Here is an 18,402-nt window from a genome sequence, read left to right on the forward strand (position 1 = left end):
GATCCAGTAAATCAACCAGTTTGTACTGTTAGTTTGAAAGAGCAATGGCCAATGGGGATACTCCAGCTCAGTCACATGGTGTACAGGCGAGCAATGGTGAAATACGACCGCTCAAATCTTATCACTCCTGGCACGTCGCAGACCATGACAATCTGAAATCTCTATGTTCACTCTTTGCATCAACATGTTCCGGTATAGTCTGGGTGTAGTTTGGGCTTCGACAAAACATCCACCAGTTGTACCTTCAGACCGATTGTTGCGTACAGTTGTGATTACTTCCACATTAATTAGTCTGCTGATTACTCCCATAATTAAACATTTAGTCATAAATATGTATATTTTAATTTTTTTAAACCCAATCAAAATTAGGGATGTCACGATAATAGATTTTCTGGGTACGATTGTTGTCAGAGAAATAATCACAGTATTACGATTATCACGATTATTATTCATTAATTAATTTCACAACACTATTAATGCGTAAAATCAAATATAGTTAAAATATACATGACTAATTATAAAATATTTAAAATAACTATTCAAATATGACCAATTATTAATCCGCCAGGGGAAGTGTTTGAAATATTCAAGTCATTAATTGTCATCGATACCAAATAGTTAATAAAAGTTAATTTTAATCTTTTTTTATTAATTACAAATAACACTCTAACATTTAAATTCCTAACAATTCAATGCTACGTTAGATAAATGGACCAGTAGTATCTGTGCATTTACCTTTACTCTGGTGCTCATCTGCCGACACGGTTCATACATAATCTTTTTTCGGAAAGTGACGGTATTAAGGAATCTTTGCGATCAATTAATTGTGGCATTTAATACCGCGATTAATTGTGAAAACAAGTAATTGTGACATCCCTAATCAAAATCCAAAGATATTTAGTTTTTTTTCCATAATTACCGGTATGTTCAGCACAGAAAGTTTTGATATTCATGAAACACAAAAAAGATGATAGTTTCATCTTAATTTTCTGTTGACAGATTAAGCAACAAACTGTTGCAGGTCTAGTTTTGTTGTGGTTCCCAGTGTGGCATCAAAATTCATCTTGTGTTGCCCAGCAAAGACACAGAGTAGAGTCCATTTTCCTGGAATTTATTGGCTTTTTCAAAAAGTGACAATAGCTTTTATCCATAAAACTAAAGAGTCACAACATTGGCTTGAATTAAAGCACAGCTTGATGTCGGAATACAATACAGATGAGCAACATGTACTTAACCCCTGATCTAGTAGTTCAAATACATTTTGTAAATAGGCAAAAAATATAACTGTAGCAATTCTAATCTTAGTTTTCAGTATATGTTGCACATACATGCTATCAGCATTAATTACAAAAAGCTAGGCTTGTAGGGAGATTAAGGTAGCGTTAACTGTAGAGGTAATAAACAAAGGATATTCATAGTGTTAGTTTGACAATACAGTGAGTGAAGTGTAACTTCTGTGAAGAAAGATACAAAATAGAGTCAATCACATGATTATAACAAAAATGAGTACACTGTATACTACACCATAACCGACAGTAGCTTTGTTACTGTTATTAGCAGGCATAAATGCTCTTCTTAGTGACATTGCTTAGCCAGTAGTGATGCTGTTAAAAATCAAATGTGCTGCACAAAAGGTTTCTGATAAATGCCCACAGAGCATTAAAGGTGCTCTTGATCCCCACCACCAAAACACCTAAACAGTTCTAATCCAATATCTAATTAAGTTTTCAGCTTTGCACTCCTGGGCAGCTATACAGTTGAGACAGTTGAGACAATTCTAGGGAAACATTGCAAAGAGGAAAGAAAAATACCATAAATTGACAGGTCCAATTGGAGCCAAACACATTAAATACTGGATCCTTTAGATTTTTCAGGGGTTAATAATAGCACTGTTGGTGTCAGCAGACCTTTCCCCAGTCTGATGTTTTCAGTACGTCTCAAGCACCATTCAATCCATAGGAATGAACATGAATGGTGCCGAAAAGTAACTCCTGGTTAAGAGATTATGGTACACTAACATTAATTTGAGGCAAAAAGAACTTCACAGATGTTTGCATCAAGCTCTTTTTTGACAGTGCGATGACACAAGACTGCCCTTTTGCAAAGTGAAACTGAAATTAACAATATGCCATTCGTCATGTAGCTGAGCAAACAGCAGCATACAACAGCAACTTGTCAGCTGTATTTTGAAGGTTTAAAGGTTTGAGACAAGAGAACAAAAAGTTGTCTTTTCGGCTAAAATACAGTATATGTGTGCAGAATGTATTTGGCAATATTTCTTCCACTCAAAACGAACAACCAAGACTGTAAACAAAAAAAGGTGGACAACCAGTGGAAGAACAAATTGAAAACATTCCACGGTCCATTTTTACAAAACATCCAATCCATTTCAGAAGGCCTCAAGATTTTTTATAATTTCATAGTCTCGTCTATACAGTATACGTTGTTAGGAAAGAACTAGGGTCTCTAATCATCAACCCCTTCTCCTAAATATGACCCTATGTCAGAATTTTCATGGAAATGGTTGGCATAACTGCTGTAGCTACACTTATGGAAGGAAAGAAACTGAAGTACATTGTTTTTTTGTGTGTATACTGGTGTGTTTCTCCTGTGTCTTTTAGCCACCCTCACCACTAGCGGTCATGTTCCCCTGTAACCGATTCAAGTGGAGGAAGTCTTAGAGAAGAGTGCACTTCTTCCCCTTCTTCTTGACAGGCGGAGGGCAGAGGACGGCCCGGATGGCCTCGTCAAACACCGTTTTAAGGCCACGTTGAGTCAGAGCTGAGCACTCCAGGTACTTGACGGAACCTGGGGAAGCAGCACAGAGAAAGCCTCTGGATCAATATTCATTTTCTGTAAAGATTTGAGCAAAAATCAGCAGATAAAACAAGTTTTAGTTAGTAGACATGTGCCGTTACCAATCTCTTTGGCCATTGCCAGTCCTTGGGGATAGGTAATCGGAGAGAGTTTCTTCTCCTTCAGCTTCTCCATAGTGTCCTTGTCATCTCTCAGATCCAACTTGGTGCCCACCAAGATAATAGGAGTGTTGGGACAATGGTGTCTCACCTCTGGGTACCACTGTGTGCACAGACCACAACACCGTTAGATATCTTGAACACAGCCTATTGTGTATAGCTTAAAGCAGAAGTAAGCGGAATATTTGTGTTAAAGGGACAACGAGGAGTTTTGGAAAAGCGAAGGGTTTTCACACTACATTTATGAGCCTCCGCGCGCACCGTACATTTCTTTGACCGGGCGCAAGACGGACTCATGTTTTCATTCATCAATAATTAAAGTCAGAGGTTCAAAGAGGTTCACACACCACCGTAGTTCCGACCATAAATGGCGATGCGGCTGCGTTATTCTCATGACTCGCCACAAAGGAAACGCTGGTCGGCTCGCCCAGCATTTCCGCCACCACTAATAGTAACAAAATAACGATAGAGACAAAACAATATATTTATCGAAAATGGGCCCATTAACAAGTGTGAGTAGCGGAGATTCATCCACATTAACGTGAGACTTTTTTATAACCAAATAGAAACTCCTCGTTGTCCCTTTAATATAAGTCTTAAATAGTTATATCTTCAGACGGCAATCACTTATAAAGAGTGTTTGGTCTGAAACACGGGTCTGTCAGTCACTCTGCTCTGCTGTAAGCCGAGGAGAAAACTTTCCTTGTATCCTACAACCTTTATCCAATGAGGAGAGAGAACGGCATAAAGGGGCGGTCCTATCTGTGTGTGCAGCCAAGGGATGCGTGTGAATGTGGTGACGTAGGGACGAGGGCAGGGACTGCTAACTCCATCGGCTGACAGAAAGTTAGCCAAAACCACCGGATCGCTTACTTCTGCTTTAACTACAGATATGCACTGATATCAATGTGGTGAGTGGAACACCAGCACGGTAAAGGTTGGTAATAAGCAGAGAGTACACTTAAACCACCTGTGGGCAACACGACAAGCTAAAAAAAAAACAGACTGCACATGTTATGACCAGCTTTTAGGTTGAGCTTGTAAACTTGTTAACAAGCCGTTGCACTCCCATCAGATATCAAGCAACATCATTCATTTGGAGTGATTCTTCTGGTCACAATGCAGGTCTAATATATATTCACTACAGAAATAATTCTGTGAACCACTATACAAATACATGCCTCATTAAGTGTTTTTACCCATTTTCTAATAAAAAATAGACTGCTTCCCATTTTCCCCATTGTTTCATAATTAACAAACACATCAATGAGCAGCTGCTTCACAACAGTTCAGAGTGCAGCTCTTTCTGTCGCCATAGCTGACAAAAACTCTGAAAAAAGCTGAATCTGACCAGAATGTTTATTATTTATAATTTATTTGGAGCTAATGGGCAGTGTGCAGATACTGCTCAGCTAGCAAACTCCTCATGCACAGTCATGATGACACTGGATCTATAAAAGCTTGTAGTTATCCGGATGCCATGCTGAGATGCTCTCATCGATGATTCAGACCTTAAACATCCCTCCATTAAAAATAGAACAGGGGACTGTATACCGGTATTCGCTTTAAGGTGCTGATGCAACAATAACATGCACTCCTCTGCACAATGGTTTATAATTAGTGTTGCACCGATACTGATACTAGTATCGGTAGGGGGCCCGATACCGCACTAAAATGCTGGCATCGGTATCGACGAGTAAAACAAATGACGCACCGATGCCATTTACTGATATGAACGCTGCTGTCACTGTTTAGAGCAAGTCAAAAATTGGATGAGCCAAAATTTCCTTCAGTTAAATCAAGAAAAAACTGAGGTCATTGTTTTTGGAAATAAAGAGAAGAGGGTTGCTGTCAGTAAACACCTTGAGTCACTGTCTTTAGAAACTAAAGACCAAGTCCGAAACCTTGGCGTGCTGATAGACTCAGATCTGACCTTCAACAGCCATATCAAATCAGTTACCAAATCAGCCTTTTATCAACTGAAGAACATATCCAGAATTAAGGGTTTTATGTCCCAAACTGATCAGGAGAAGCTGGTTCATGCTTTTATCTCCAGTAGACTTGACTACTGTAACGGTCTTCTGACTGGTCTCCCCCAAAAAAGTATCAAACAGCTGCAGCTCATTCAGAACGCTGCAGCTCGAGTTTTAACCAGAACAAAGAGATCAGATCACATCACCCCGGTTCTTAAGACCTTACACTGGCTCCCAGTCAGCTACAGAATAGATTTTAAAGTTCTGCTCCTGGTTTACAAATCACTGAATGGTTTAGGTCCAGAATACATGAAAGACATGTTAGAGTATAAACCCAGTCGAGCTCTGAGATCTACTGACTCAGGTCAGATAGTGGAGCTCAGAGTTCAGACCAGACATGGTGAAGCAGCATTTAGCTGTTATGCTGCTCACAAGTGGAACAAACTACCAGCAGAACTGAGATCAGCCCCAACTGTGAGCACTTTTAAATCCAGGTTAAAAACATTTCTCTTTTCATGTGCTTATAGCTGAGAACTTTAAACTTATCTATTTTTTTTTTCTTTTACTTTTATTTGCTCTTGCTTTTAACTCTGTTTTTAGTGTTTTGTTTGTTTTTATTCTGTCTTATGCTTCTTTTTTTAATGTTTTGTCTTTATGTAAAGCACATTGAGTTGCCTTGGTATGAAATGCGCTATATAAATAAAGATGCCTTGCCTTGCCTTGCCTTGCGCCTTGTGTCTTCTCTCGCCCGACACTCACTGCTGTGTGATCACACGTGTTCAGTGCATGCCAAGCCAAGTAAGGATGTAAACAATTCAATTAATTGCAGTTAATCCTTTTCAAGGAGTTTTTTGTGAAATGTAAACAAGCAAAGCCGACATAAAGTAGCGGGATCTCTATTTAAATGTGTGCGCACCGCACTGAGCAGCGCACTGAGCACACACAGGGGAGAGAGGAGTTGAGAAGAGACAACAACACTGTTACCTGCTGTATACTGGCCTCAGCCTGTACCATCGCTAAAACACAGAGACCAGTGTGTAACGAGTCAAAAAGCCGCCGTGTTTATCAAAGCTTGTTCGCCATGCTGAGACACCGGTCGATTTGAGCTGCGTTCAGGCTGCAGTGACGGCGGCTTTTTCACTCGTTACACACTGGTCTGTGGCCAGTAGCCTATACAGCAGGTAACAGTGTTGTCTCTTTTCACCTCCTCTCTCCGTGTGCGGTGCGCACACATGTAAATAGAGATCCCGCTACGTTATGTCGGCGCGGTCGCTACCGGAGCTTAATTAAAAAAAAAAAAAAAAGCGCTCGTTGCGGTGCAGCTGAGAGCAGCGGAGTTTCCTCTGCTGCAGCTGATCAGCTGACATGTGGTCAAGACGAAGCTACAGAGTAGACCTGTCACTGTCACAGGTGTCTCTCATCTCATCTCATTATTATAGGACTTCACCCTCAGCGCTCTGTCTTCAGACCTGTCCCTGAACATCACACATGGACAGCATGGAGTTGCCTGTGTGATTGGTTACTGAGTTTATTAATGTTTACATCAGGCTGCGTTCAACCAATCAGTTTATGCTACTGTTATTTGTGTATATACAGTAATCATTAGTGTAGTGGCAGGAAAGACCATTTCATGTATCAAATCTATTGTGTTGGTCAAGTCAGAGGAAAAATGTTTGGGGTGTTTTTACTGTTCCTAAATGTAAAAATGCGTTACATTGGACCCTCAACATTATTTAAAGTTTAAATAACGTGTTACTTAAACATTTTTACCAGGTAGGCAATAAAAAAGTTCTACTGGATTATAGTATTAGAAGAAAAAAAGCTCTTATATATTTTTTTTCTCCAAACTGTGTGGTATCGGAACGGTATCGGTATCGGCAGATACTGCACAGCCGGGAATCGGAATCGGTATCGGGGGCCAAAAAATGGTATCGGTGCAACACTATTTATAATACTCACAGGACAGACACTACAACTCAGATTGGGATGGGAACTACTTGTATTTTTTACAGCTATAATCAGTAAAGCTGCATCTGTTCAGTCATAGCAAATTCAAGTCTGTCTGATGTGGCATCAGAGGGTAAATGCTGGCTATTCTGAACCAATCACTGTCAGGAATAGAAACATAACAATGCATCTAATATGCTGCCGTGCCGTGCACATCATCTGGGTGTGGTCAAACTTTTTGCTTGAAACCTAATGTGCACAAAGGGGTAACAATACTTTTTATGTAGAATAATGTGATTGAACTGAATAGTAAAGATGTCGTGTTGTGCTCATTGTATATCGCTTTGTCTACACAGTGTTTCTGCTCAACATGTCACCTCAAGTGGAAAAAAGTCACCTTTGAAGTCTCGGATAGCCTGATATGTCCCCCAAAAACGTTTGCTAACATTATCCTCACATAGTCACCAGTTATAGTGACACTAAATCAGTAATTTCTTTTTTTTTAACTGGTTATTTTTTTAATATCACATTGGCATCAACTGACTGGATCAGCACCACTTAACAAATCATTTAACAGCGGACGTAAGTGTGTTTGTAGCATTTTATGACACTCCACCAGACAGTTAAATGCAATAAAAATGTTGTTTTTTTGCTCCCAAATGATTTGACTGCAAATAAACTGATTTGGATTCTCAGCAGAAACCAGGGTGAAAAAAAAAAAAATCTTAACATAACCAAGTTGCAACTTGCGAGGAGAAAAAAAAGGCTTATCAAAAATCTACTCTATCTCATACAGGCACTCCATCCACTCACCTTGGCACGGACGTTTTCAAACGAGGCCGGACTCACGAGCGAAAAGCAGATGAGAAACACATCCTGATAAGAGAAAGAAAACAATGCAATCAGAGCCCGTAACAATCACTTCCTGCAGAGAAAAAAAAATCTCCTGTGCTCCTGTCTAACAAAGGTGTGGTGTTTTCGTTCCTTCTAACTTCCTTATTCATTCTAAGCTCCCATATTTTTCAAATGGATTACGTAAGGGAACCACCAGCATCAAAATATACTTCAAGGCAAATTCCATGTTTGAAAGAGAATAATAATAATAATAATAATAATAATAATAGAAATATAATACAGCATTGTCAAATGTTTTCTGTACCGTCTGTGGGTAGGAAAGTGGGCGGAGTCTGTCATAATCTTCTTGTCCTGCTGTATCCCAAAGGCCCAGGTTCACCGGCTTTCCGTCCACCATAACATTGGCAGAGTAGTTGTCAAACCTGACAGAAGCAATTATGTGAGTACAAGCCGAGCACATCATGCTTTACATGAGCTGATTTTAAAAATATACAGAAATAATTTATGACAGGAAATCAACACTAAAATGTTAAAGTGTTTCAGCTGCTTTTTGAAAATGTTCTTCACCTATTCTTTCAGACTATACTAAACACAAAATGTTGTTTATTAACTGCCTGCTGAGTTGGTCCATGCAGGCGGATCAGATGGATAAAGGTCAACGGAGTTTCCACAGCTGGTCTAGGATCAGATAAGTTGCAGGGTTTCCTCATATCTTCCCGTAACATTAAAGCTTCTTAATCACAGCTGCAGTCAGCAGCAGTGAATACAACCTGTCCGGCAGGCAGCCAAATATCCATCACAAAGAAGAAACTGAAGAGTAAGATGCCGCTTTCATTATGATGTGACTGAACAGGAAACACGGGTGGAGACAAGTGATAAGTGTTGAACTAGTACTCCTAGTTAGGGATGCACCAATCTGTTTTTTTTCAGTCCCAATGCTAATTACTGATACCTGGGCTTAGCATATCGACTGATACCCGTTACCAATTCAATACCACTGCTGAATTAACTAACTGTATACCTTGACATGTAGAAAATAGTAAAGGCGTCAGGCATTACTTTTCTAACTTTGTAAAATGTTGTTGCTCTGACTTTGTTGTCTACTGACATGCTGTGCGTGCTGCTGACACATGATGTAGCAGCATGTAGTGTGACAGACATAGACGGGATTTAAGTGAATCGATCGGCGCCATGGATCAGCCACATTATTTGATATCCGATCTAGCTATTAAGATAAATATCTGGGCCAATATCCGATCTTAATATCGGGTTGATGCATCCCTACTCCTAGTCCGACATAAATAAATTAAACATTCATATGGGGCTACATTCTCAGATACTCACACTGTGGGGATGTATTCTCCGGGAAAGGCATTGGTGGTGTAGCTGATTAGCAGGCAGGTCTTACCCACAGCTCTGGGGGACAGAGAAATAGGGAAAATTAGCTCTTTGATTTTTCTGATTCTACCCCAAAAGAGATGAAGCAAAAAAAGCCCTTCTGGAGGTGTATTAATGTAATTTCCTATTATGTAAAGCAGGCCTTGGCTTTTAGGTAGTAACAAATAAGCAGGTCAGCATCTGGTTTACAACATTATGTTTTCCCAAGTCTAAGGTGACGTAATAAAACTCCTTGTTTTGTCCAACCTACAATTCAAAACCTGGAGACCCAAATTTAAAACACAAATAAACTAGCAAATTTGCAAACAGTGAACTTTTAGCAGTTGTGCCTGTAAATTTGTCCTTCGTTATTGATTAATTCTTCTAATTGGCACAGTTTCCTGTTAACCTGCCAATCAATTAACGAATTGTTATAACTCTTTTGAAGCCTTCAAATCAAAAATGAATGTGATGATAGTAAAATTCTTCTATAATATTTCTCTTGGAGGTATAAGTGTCAATATGAAACTTAAGAGTTGTACCATTTCGTCTGAAACCAGTCTATTCCAAGGTTCCTCTTGGTCAAAATCGAAAATAATAAACTAAAAACACAGTCATGGACCCATCAGCGACTTTGCTGCTGCTGCGGTATCCACCACACCCTGACCAATAACTTATGAGTGTGTTGACCTCCCACATACTGTTACACATCAGAAAATGACTCCAGCTGGTATTTAATCCTTTATCAGTCTTTAGCTGTCGCGTTTTTTGATTTTCTTTTTACGTTATCAAAGGATAGAAATGCGCAACATGTGTAAGTTAACAACATAACAGTGCATTGCACAGCAGCTCGCCTCGCACCAATGAAATGACAGATTAAAAACTCTTCATACTTCACTGACACATAAACTGTGAGCACATTTAAACTGCAGCTTAGAGGAGGGATAGGTGAACTGCCCACTGATGTCTGACTCACCCAAGTGTGAAGAAAACAATGTAACCGGGACAACTTCAGTCAAAGATTAGCCAACCACTTGCATGTTGGCTTATTCTTTTTTGTTTGTAATGTAATAATTAGCTATATCAGATAACCTTTGTAGGATTAGCCGAGATTTGAGGTTACATTTTAATATTGGTGAAACATAAACAGATAAAGTTGAAGCTTTAAGTGGCTAACTTTAACTCGTCTGGGGGGGAGAAAAAAAATCTGTGGAGCTGGACTGGAAAAGGCTTTAACATTAGCTAACGTTACTTACTACTTACTAGTCTGGTGACAATTGTTTCAGCTAATGTCACACATACACACACATTAATACCTAAGTTAAAATACTAAGCAGGATGCCCATCGTAGTTCAACAACGGTTAACTCGTTTAAAAAAGTTAAAACTTACCCGTCTCCGACAACGACACACTTTATGGCCTGCATTGCGCCGCAGCTAGAGGAATGCTAAGCTAAGTTAGCCCGGTGGAGCGAGCGAGCCAGCTAGCTAACGTTAGCAGCGCAACGTCTCGTTTCCTTTGTCCGGGATTCGCTCCGCTGGCGAAACGTTCCAAAATCCAACGTCTCTCACTTTAAATGGGCCTAACGGTTTTAACGGCGGAGCTCCGCTGGGTGTGGAAGAGGCCGTGTTTGAACTTAACGGCAACTTATCCGACACTTTAACACAAGTTTTAACTCAGAAAAATTCCCCTCTCGACATTCCCATGCTTTCGTGCGCTGATCGGGAAGCTGACTGTGTGTGTGAAGCAAAACAGCGGCCACCACCCCTGAGGAGGAAAAAAAAAAAAAAAAAAAAAATCAAGCTAGACACACCGCCACCGCCACCACCCACCAGATGCTGCATCCGGTGTGTGGTTGTTATAGGCCTACGCCCACTGAAAAAAAAAATGTCCTTAAAACAGGCAGCTGGCAGTCCATTGCTGTCTCTATATTTTAAAAAAAAAATCTTAGGAGAAAATAAATTGGGAGGTAAAGTAGCTAAAACCAGGATTTGGACTCGACTGGTTAAAAATAAATAATAGAAAATAAAGAACAAGAAGACGGACAAGTGAGGGTGTGACACCGAGGGAGGAACTGACGTCAACTCGACATGCCTTCTGATTTCTATGGAGTAGGATTATGTTGAAGTTTTTCCTGAAAGTTGCCTTACAGGCCAAGTAACCAGCATCCCTGGCCCTAACAACATAAAATCGAGTGCTTTAAGGATAAGTCTGATTTCATTCTGTATTTTCATTATTTAAAAAAAAAAAAAAAGCCCTGCAAAAACTTAACAGTTTGGACTGTGACTTCCCCAGAATAGAGGCATCTTTTGAGGAAGAGTGGAGTCACAGTCCAAACTGTCAAGCAGGTAACATCATTCTTGATTTCATTGTCTGAACACAAGAAAAAAATAACTAATATATACAAGAAGACAAAATGAACACAATCAATCTAATACATCCACAAATTATCTTCAAGATTATACATTACAGTATACATATATCTGAGGGTACTAATTGTCTTATATGTACATCTAATAACAGATTATTTTGACAACATTACCTAAGCTACTCCATATCTAGGTCAGTTAAAGTTAATGATAACAAAATACAATATTGTTTTGGCAAAATAGATTTTGCATTTATTGCCATATGAACCATATGAAAAAAAATAACTAACATCAAGTTGGTGTCATCAACTCTTGGCACAGAAGCATCCTTGATATGAACAGTAATAATAATTCTCAAGCAAAAACTTCAATCGTATAGTAGTTGCACTACAGACCACGGTTAAGGTCATAAATGTAACAATTCGAAGCGCACATTAGGGAGAAATAAACAGTAAACTAGTCATGGATATTTGAGTGTGCAACTTTTTTTTGTCTTCTGGGCAAAGAGGTGGGCACAGTAAAACACCTTAGAGGGAACAGTGGTTGGCAGTACCTGTAGGCTTTGCGCGTCAGTCTGCCTGACAGTCTGAACTCGGGGCATACAGTAGCTCTGATTAAAGGAACACTCCGACTTCCGTGTGTCACACCGTCACTGGTCCTCCCGGTGACTGGTGATCATAACAGGGATCGGTGGAGAAGCTCTCGGGGTGGAGCAGCTACCTCTGCCAACACAAACAGCAGCCAGTGTTAAAAAAACAAAACAAAAATGGAGCTCGGAGTCAGACAGCGATAGAAATATGAACTGTCACACATCATCACTCAGCACCACTTCCCTCGCCTGCTCGCCGCTCTAGCTCGCCCAGTCACCGGAGACAGATCACCGCCGGGCCGGGGCAGACTGCGCCTTTATGGCGGGTCTGACTTATTTAGTGCTCCGGTTCTCGGGCTCGGCTGGTCGGTCTTACGGAGTGTTTTCCAAAGGCTTGACGAGGACTTTGTTGATATTTTTTGATCTCGCATGGCGACTGCGAATCAGATTCCCCTACATCTACCTCGTCGCTTCGATGATGTTCAATGTCAGGCTACAGGTAAGTTAATTATCCTAATAACTCTTTACCTTTGTTTTTAGTGAAAGGCACAGACTGCTTGTCGCGCTGCTAATTAATTAGGTTTCCAGTGTACCAGCCGGTTAATGTCAATAAGCCAACAGCTGATTGGAAAGGCCCTTTAATGCTGAGTTGTATTGGGCATGTCAGCAGAAATATTGTTTGTAACTGGGTCAAGGATTTCAAAAATGAAAATAAATCAAATTGGCTAAAAATGACTACTATTTAACCACATTCTATCTTTATTAGAGTGTTCTGGTATTCACTTTAAGAAAGGAATTAACATTTTCAGTTCAGTTCAGTTCAGTTCAGTTCAGTTTATTTCATGTCCCCAAAGGGCAATTTGGATTGCAGCTCATAGAATCACATAAAGGTAAAAAACATACAACACAAAGATAGAAACGCATCATTATAAATAACAATATAAATAAAATATGCACTAATTGTGATCATATAAGAGATAAATATAGGAAATACTGTTAAAACACAGAATACAAGATCCAGTGGTCAAGTAAAGTGCATCAGATAAAGTGCAGTCTCACACAGAGGAGAGCAAAAATGATTGGGACAGTACGGTGGCCAGTACAGACTTAAACAGGTTACAACCAGTCATTATTTCGAGGCATTCAGTGCTCGAATGGAGACAGGCAGTGAATCATATGATTTTTCCCACGGAAAATGTCCCTCCTGGGTAACGAGAATGGATTTGAAAATGAATTAAAATGTCCATCATTGTTGGTATTTAAAAGTTTATAGATAACTATAGTTATAGCTCAACAAACACTTACTGCTCAGAAAACAACATTTTTAGCTAAATTAATGTAATATATTTGGACATTTGTTCTTTGCAGATGGATAGTAGGCTAGATGAATTTTTTTTAACCAGTTTACAGACATAGCTACTAGGCTACTTGGCTATAATACCACATTGTTGCAGTAACTTACCTCAATGAACATTTTTATGATCTGGTGTTCAGCTTTTATTTAAACTGTTCCAGTGAAGTGTTGATATTGCTTCATGTTCACTATGGTGGCTGTGGCTGAATCACAAGGAAGTTGACAGGGGGTTTCTGATGCTGCGTAGTGCGTACAACAAATTGTGCAATATATAAATAATATTGTATTGCATCACTATCCCACATGTTATTTTTTCATTAATCTTTTTAAGACAGTTTAGGACTCACCCTATTCGACAATACAAGGGAAACATTGCCTTGTCAGTGCTCTCTCTAGTGAGCAGGTTATGAATTGGTGACAGTTTCTGAATTACTGAAAACCCAATTTGGTATTTCAGTACAGAGAGGTAAAGTTGAAGCTTAGTGGCTAGTATGAACCCTTCTGGAAAAATCTGAAGCAACGGGCTTTAAACATTAGCCATTCCGGTGACAATTAAACAACATCTAAAGTCATTGTAAAAAGTAACATGTCACTAACTAATATTGTTTCACTAATATCATTAATTCTTACCCAGGGCCGTTGCTAGGAATTCTGGGCCCCCTTAAAGAATACTAAAGTGGGCCCCTCCCCCTAACTTTTCCTTTTTTTTTCTTAGACTACGTATGTATTATCGTTTTTTATTTAGCCTTCTTTGTTTTGATGCTAATGCAGCATTACACTGCAAAAACTCAAGTATCTTAGCAAGAATATTTGTCTTATTTCTAGTCAAAATGTCATTTCTAGTCAAAACAAATCTCATTATACTTAAAATAAGACACATCATATTAAAAGTAGCTTGTTTTTAGACACTTTTTACTTCTTTCAAGCAGATTTTCACTTGGAATAAGTAGAAAAAATCTGATAGTGGAGCAAGTTTTTCTTCCTTATTACAAGCACAAAAAACTTACTTTCACTGGCAGATTTTTCTGCCATTTATTGTGAATTTAAGTGAAAATGATCTAAAAACAAGTTAATTTTTAGGTAATGAGTCTTATTTTAAGTGGAAAGAGATTAGTTTTGACTAGAAATGAGACATTTGGACAAGAAATAAGACACATAGTCTTGGAAAGATGTTGAGCTTTTACAGTGTATTATGAGTATTAGTCAGGGTCTTACGCAGAATAAATCAGTCATACAAAGATTAGACTACTGGGGTTTTTTATGGGCCCCACTGGGCGCTGGGCCCCTAGAATTATCATCACCTTTCTCCCCTATACAACGGCCCTGTTCTTACCTACTAACTAAAACTCTAATCTAATCAAAGTCAGTGGTTGTTTTAGCTCCTGTCTTCAATAGTGTCTCATCCATTCATTTTGTATGTAGCTAGAATGTTGTCTGACAGGTTTCTCATCTCTTCACAGGTACACATTGAAATCCACTGATCAATCTTCAATGCCTGCATTTGGACTCAAAACAATAACCTGTGAGCACTGCCATGTATCAGTCCTCTAAAGAAAACCGGCTGCTGATGCTGCACAGCAGAGCTTGGAGAGGCAGTTTACTCCTGCTGCAGACCGGTAGCCTACAACAACTACCCAACAATGTGACAGGAACGGTTGTTGCGGTCAGCCCTTGTTACATGAGCCCAGTGCCTTTTGCAGGGGAAGGGCGGCAGGCAGTGATGTCTGTCTGCAAAAAGGAGCTGAGGTGAGCAGCAGCAGCGATGTGCGAGGGTGGAAGGACAAGATGCTCCTGCTGCACGATCGCTTTTCAAAGTTGCCACCTGAGATTCGGATGTCGAGGACTGTGGCGTGGGTTTGAACGTGAAAACGGATGATTGTTGCTGTGTGGGACTTTGTAGCTTCTCTTTATCTTGTCTGACATGTATGTTTATTATAGGCATCAATGTTAACATCTCACAGAAAAAAAACTGGAACCATTTCACTTTAATTTAAAAGGTAATTATCTCCACCGCATGACACAAACAAGCATGTTTTACTTTGTCCTCTGTGGTTCAGTCACTTGATCTGAGGTTATAGGGGGTTAGCTGTATAAACGGTACATGGTCTTTCAACAGGGGTTTTTGCTGTAGCGTAATGCAACAGCTGCCACAACTGTTTTCTGTTGGGAATTTACAGTCTGTCAGTAAGTGCAGTATCAAAGGGAATCACTGCATGTCTTCTCTGTCTGTGCACAGGTTGTCATACTCACTGTTGTGTTTCTGTGTATCAGTGGCACTTGAAAGGTGACATCTGTGAAAGGTGTTACCTTCAAAACTATTTTTGTAGCTGCATTCTTCTGTGATAAATGTGTATTCAGAGTTTTGAGGTCAGAGAATTGAGGATAAGGATGCTTGAATTTGAAAAGTAATAAATTAATGAAATTACTATTCTTAGCCTCTCTTTTGTAATTCTTCATTTAAATTTGTAAAATACTTAATTTTATTGTCTTTTTTATTGTTTTTCTATGACATACTTTATCTCCAAACAACTGCATCCACAGTGAGGTGCCACAGATGTTTAGGGACTAAAGCCTCCACAGGAAAAACCAAGTGGACAGTCCTCCATCATCGCCACCATCTCTGCTTTAGTGCAAAGGATCAGCAGGAGTCCTGGATCAGGGCCGGCCGCTGGCATAAACACAGTTGTTTAGGGCCACAGCCGTTAGGTGGGGGGCCACATGATCAGAAAGGTACCGGGGTTCATCAAGTCATTTAAACATCCTGAGGTCTGCATGTGCACGCTATGAGCTTTATATGTAATTTGAAGTCAATATTCAGCTTCTTTTATCTCACATTTGAGACATTTGGTGAAAATAGAACGGCAGAATGACAACATTTATGCTCAAAAAACAATCTTACAAAATGTAATTTTAGACTTGTTTTCTACACTTCTATATTACTGTATTCATATCCTATTTCAAGCACCAAAACAGTTCATTCTCATGACTGAAGGTGTGTTTTCACAAGGGATTTGACATTTTTCAAAAAGCAGATCTCAAATTTCCAGCTTTTGGCCTAAATTATTTCTTTCTACAGTGTTCTAGGACAAACTGGCCTCAGTGTGCTTACAGCGGAGGTTCTAGACATAAAACACTTGAGTATTGTTACATCTGCAAGTATCTTAAAAAGATAAATTTAAGAAAATATGTTAAATTCGACAAAATGGCCTCAAACCTCAGAGCGTATAAACACGTCTGTATTCAGTTTTAACCAGTGATTTGGTGTTTGCGCTTAGAGTGCAGGGCCACAAACAAAAATCTTGTTTAGGGGGCCACCAAAACCCTAGGGCCGGCCCTGTCCTGGATCTCCTGAAGTCCTTCTCTGTGTTGTACCTGACATCTGAGGTTTACAGGAAACTGCTCACCAGTGTGTCTGGCTTACAGAGCTTAAGATGCACATGCAGAGGTATGGTAAGGTGCTCCATGATCCAGGGTACCAGGGCGTTTTTGCTGGGTGATTCCTCATTAATCAAATTTCTCTAAGTGAGGCTGCAGCATGTTGAACTAGAAAACTTGCCACAGGGCTGCTGCTGCTGCTGAGTCGTGATCTCTGTCAACATGGGAATCAAACCCACGACCTTAACATAAGCCAGGGCCCTGTTTCAGAAAGCAGGTTTAGTGAAAACTCTGAGTTAGTTGATTCAGTCCTGTTGATTCAGGTTTTCTCCAACTAATCTGAATCTTGTCTCCTCTTTATCTGAAGCCTGCAGACTGAAAGCAGCGGCTGACGGGCCATGTATACTCTGTCAGGAGGATTATTAGACCTCTATTGGATATTTTATCCTCGATATTTGTTCTCGTTTTTCTGCACCGTCAGTTTATCTGAACAGCCCTCACATTGCTCACACACTTTTTTCTGTCTCTCTCTCTCTCTCTATTAGGGATGTCACGATAATAGATTTTTTTGGTACGATTATTGTCAGAGAAATAATCACGGTATTACGATTATTATGCATTAATTAATTTCACAATATTATTAATGTGTAAAATCAAATATAGTTAAAATATACATTACTAATTATAAAATATTTTAAATCTCTATTCAAATATGACCAATTATTAATCCGCCAGGGGAAGTGTTTGAAATATTCAAGTCATTAATTGTCATCGATACCAAATGTTTAAGTTAATTTTAATTTAACTTTTTTTTATTATTACAAATGACACTCTAGCATTTAAATTCCTACCAATTCAATGCTACGTTCGGTAAATGGACCAGTGTCTGAGCATTCACCTTTACTTTGGCGCCACATCTGCCGACAAGGTTCATACATAATCTATTTTTGGAAAGTGACGGTATTTAGGAATCTTTGCAATCAATTAATTGTGGCATTTAATACCGCGATTAATTGTGAAAACAAGTAATTGTGACATCCCTACTCTCTCTCTGTATTTTTTTTCATATAAGGTGGCTATCAGTCTGTCAATAATCCATGTATTATGAAGAGACTCGATGCACTTATCAATTTATTTCCAGGTGTGATTGATGCATAATAGACTACACGCACATACCCGTCACGTTATAATGGAGACGAACCTGAACATATCCAGTAAACACACACTGACTCAGAGAGGATTGAACTAGATTGAACTGTTATCTCCTGAAACCAAACAACTCTGAATTGGACAGTTCAGGGTTAGTCAACCCAGAGTTTAGATTTTAAAACGGGGCCCAGGTGTCACACATTGCACAAACAGAGCTAATCAAACAGACACACGATCACACACTGACATGAAGGAGCTGTCAACTTTTTTGTGTGCATCTGTGCGAGTCTTGACTAAGTGACAGTCAGTTGAAATGTCCCTCTCAAACTCAGGCTTACAACGTGTGTGTCTGATTGTATTTCACGAAGACTTCATATAAATGTATGGGGGAAATGCAGACATATCAGAGGAGTCCCTAAATCATGAATGTTCTTCCCCG

General features: G+C 39.4%; 2 protein-coding genes across 2 annotated transcripts; one reads left to right on the forward strand and one right to left on the reverse strand.

Annotated features, from left to right (window-relative positions):
• Nucleotides 1-1,095: 1,095 nt before the first annotated feature.
• LOC146982982 (ras-related C3 botulinum toxin substrate 1-like) lies at nucleotides 1,096-10,896 on the reverse strand. Its single transcript, XM_085784296.1, has 6 exons — nucleotides 10,519-10,896; nucleotides 9,095-9,166; nucleotides 8,055-8,172; nucleotides 7,709-7,771; nucleotides 2,919-3,078; nucleotides 1,096-2,808 (listed from the first exon to the last, which is right to left on the reverse strand). Exons 1-6 carry the CDS (start codon nucleotides 10,551-10,553, stop codon nucleotides 2,678-2,680), a joined length of 579 nt encoding a protein of 192 aa, XP_085640422.1. The 5' UTR covers nucleotides 10,554-10,896; the 3' UTR covers nucleotides 1,096-2,677.
• Nucleotides 10,897-12,154: 1,258 nt separating this feature from the next.
• Nucleotides 12,155-15,865, forward strand: smim10l3 (small integral membrane protein 10 like 3). Its single transcript, XM_085784293.1, has 2 exons — nucleotides 12,155-12,584; nucleotides 14,900-15,865. Exons 1-2 carry the CDS (start codon nucleotides 12,405-12,407, stop codon nucleotides 14,918-14,920), a joined length of 201 nt encoding a protein of 66 aa, XP_085640419.1. The 5' UTR covers nucleotides 12,155-12,404; the 3' UTR covers nucleotides 14,921-15,865.
• The last annotated feature ends 2,537 nt before the right edge of the window (nucleotides 15,866-18,402 follow it).

The sequence above is a fragment of the Trachurus japonicus genome, chromosome 8 (assembly GCF_045865225.1).
Source record: "Trachurus japonicus isolate A0001 chromosome 8, Traja_1.0".
Lineage (NCBI taxonomy): Eukaryota > Metazoa > Chordata > Actinopteri > Carangiformes > Carangidae > Trachurus > Trachurus japonicus.

Bases quoted from the DNA above. Each gene is read 5' to 3' on its own strand.
- LOC146982982 (XM_085784296.1), bottom strand. From the start codon at position 10,553: ATGCAGGCCATAAAGTGTGTCGTTGTCGGAGACGG. The intron at 9,167-10,518 runs GTAAGTTTTAAC...TCTGTCCCCCAG, and splicing joins TGTGTCGTTGTCGGAGACGG to AGCTGTGGGTAAGACCTGCC. The intron at 8,173-9,094 runs GTGAGTATCTGA...TGCTTCTGTCAG, and splicing joins GGAGAATACATCCCCACAGT to GTTTGACAACTACTCTGCCA.
- smim10l3 (XM_085784293.1), top strand. From the start codon at position 12,405: ATGGCGGGTCTGACTTATTTAGTGCTCCGGTTCTCGGGCTCGGCTGGT. The intron at 12,585-14,899 runs GTAAGTTAATTA...ATCTCTTCACAG, and splicing joins TGTTCAATGTCAGGCTACAG to GTACACATTGAAATCCACTG.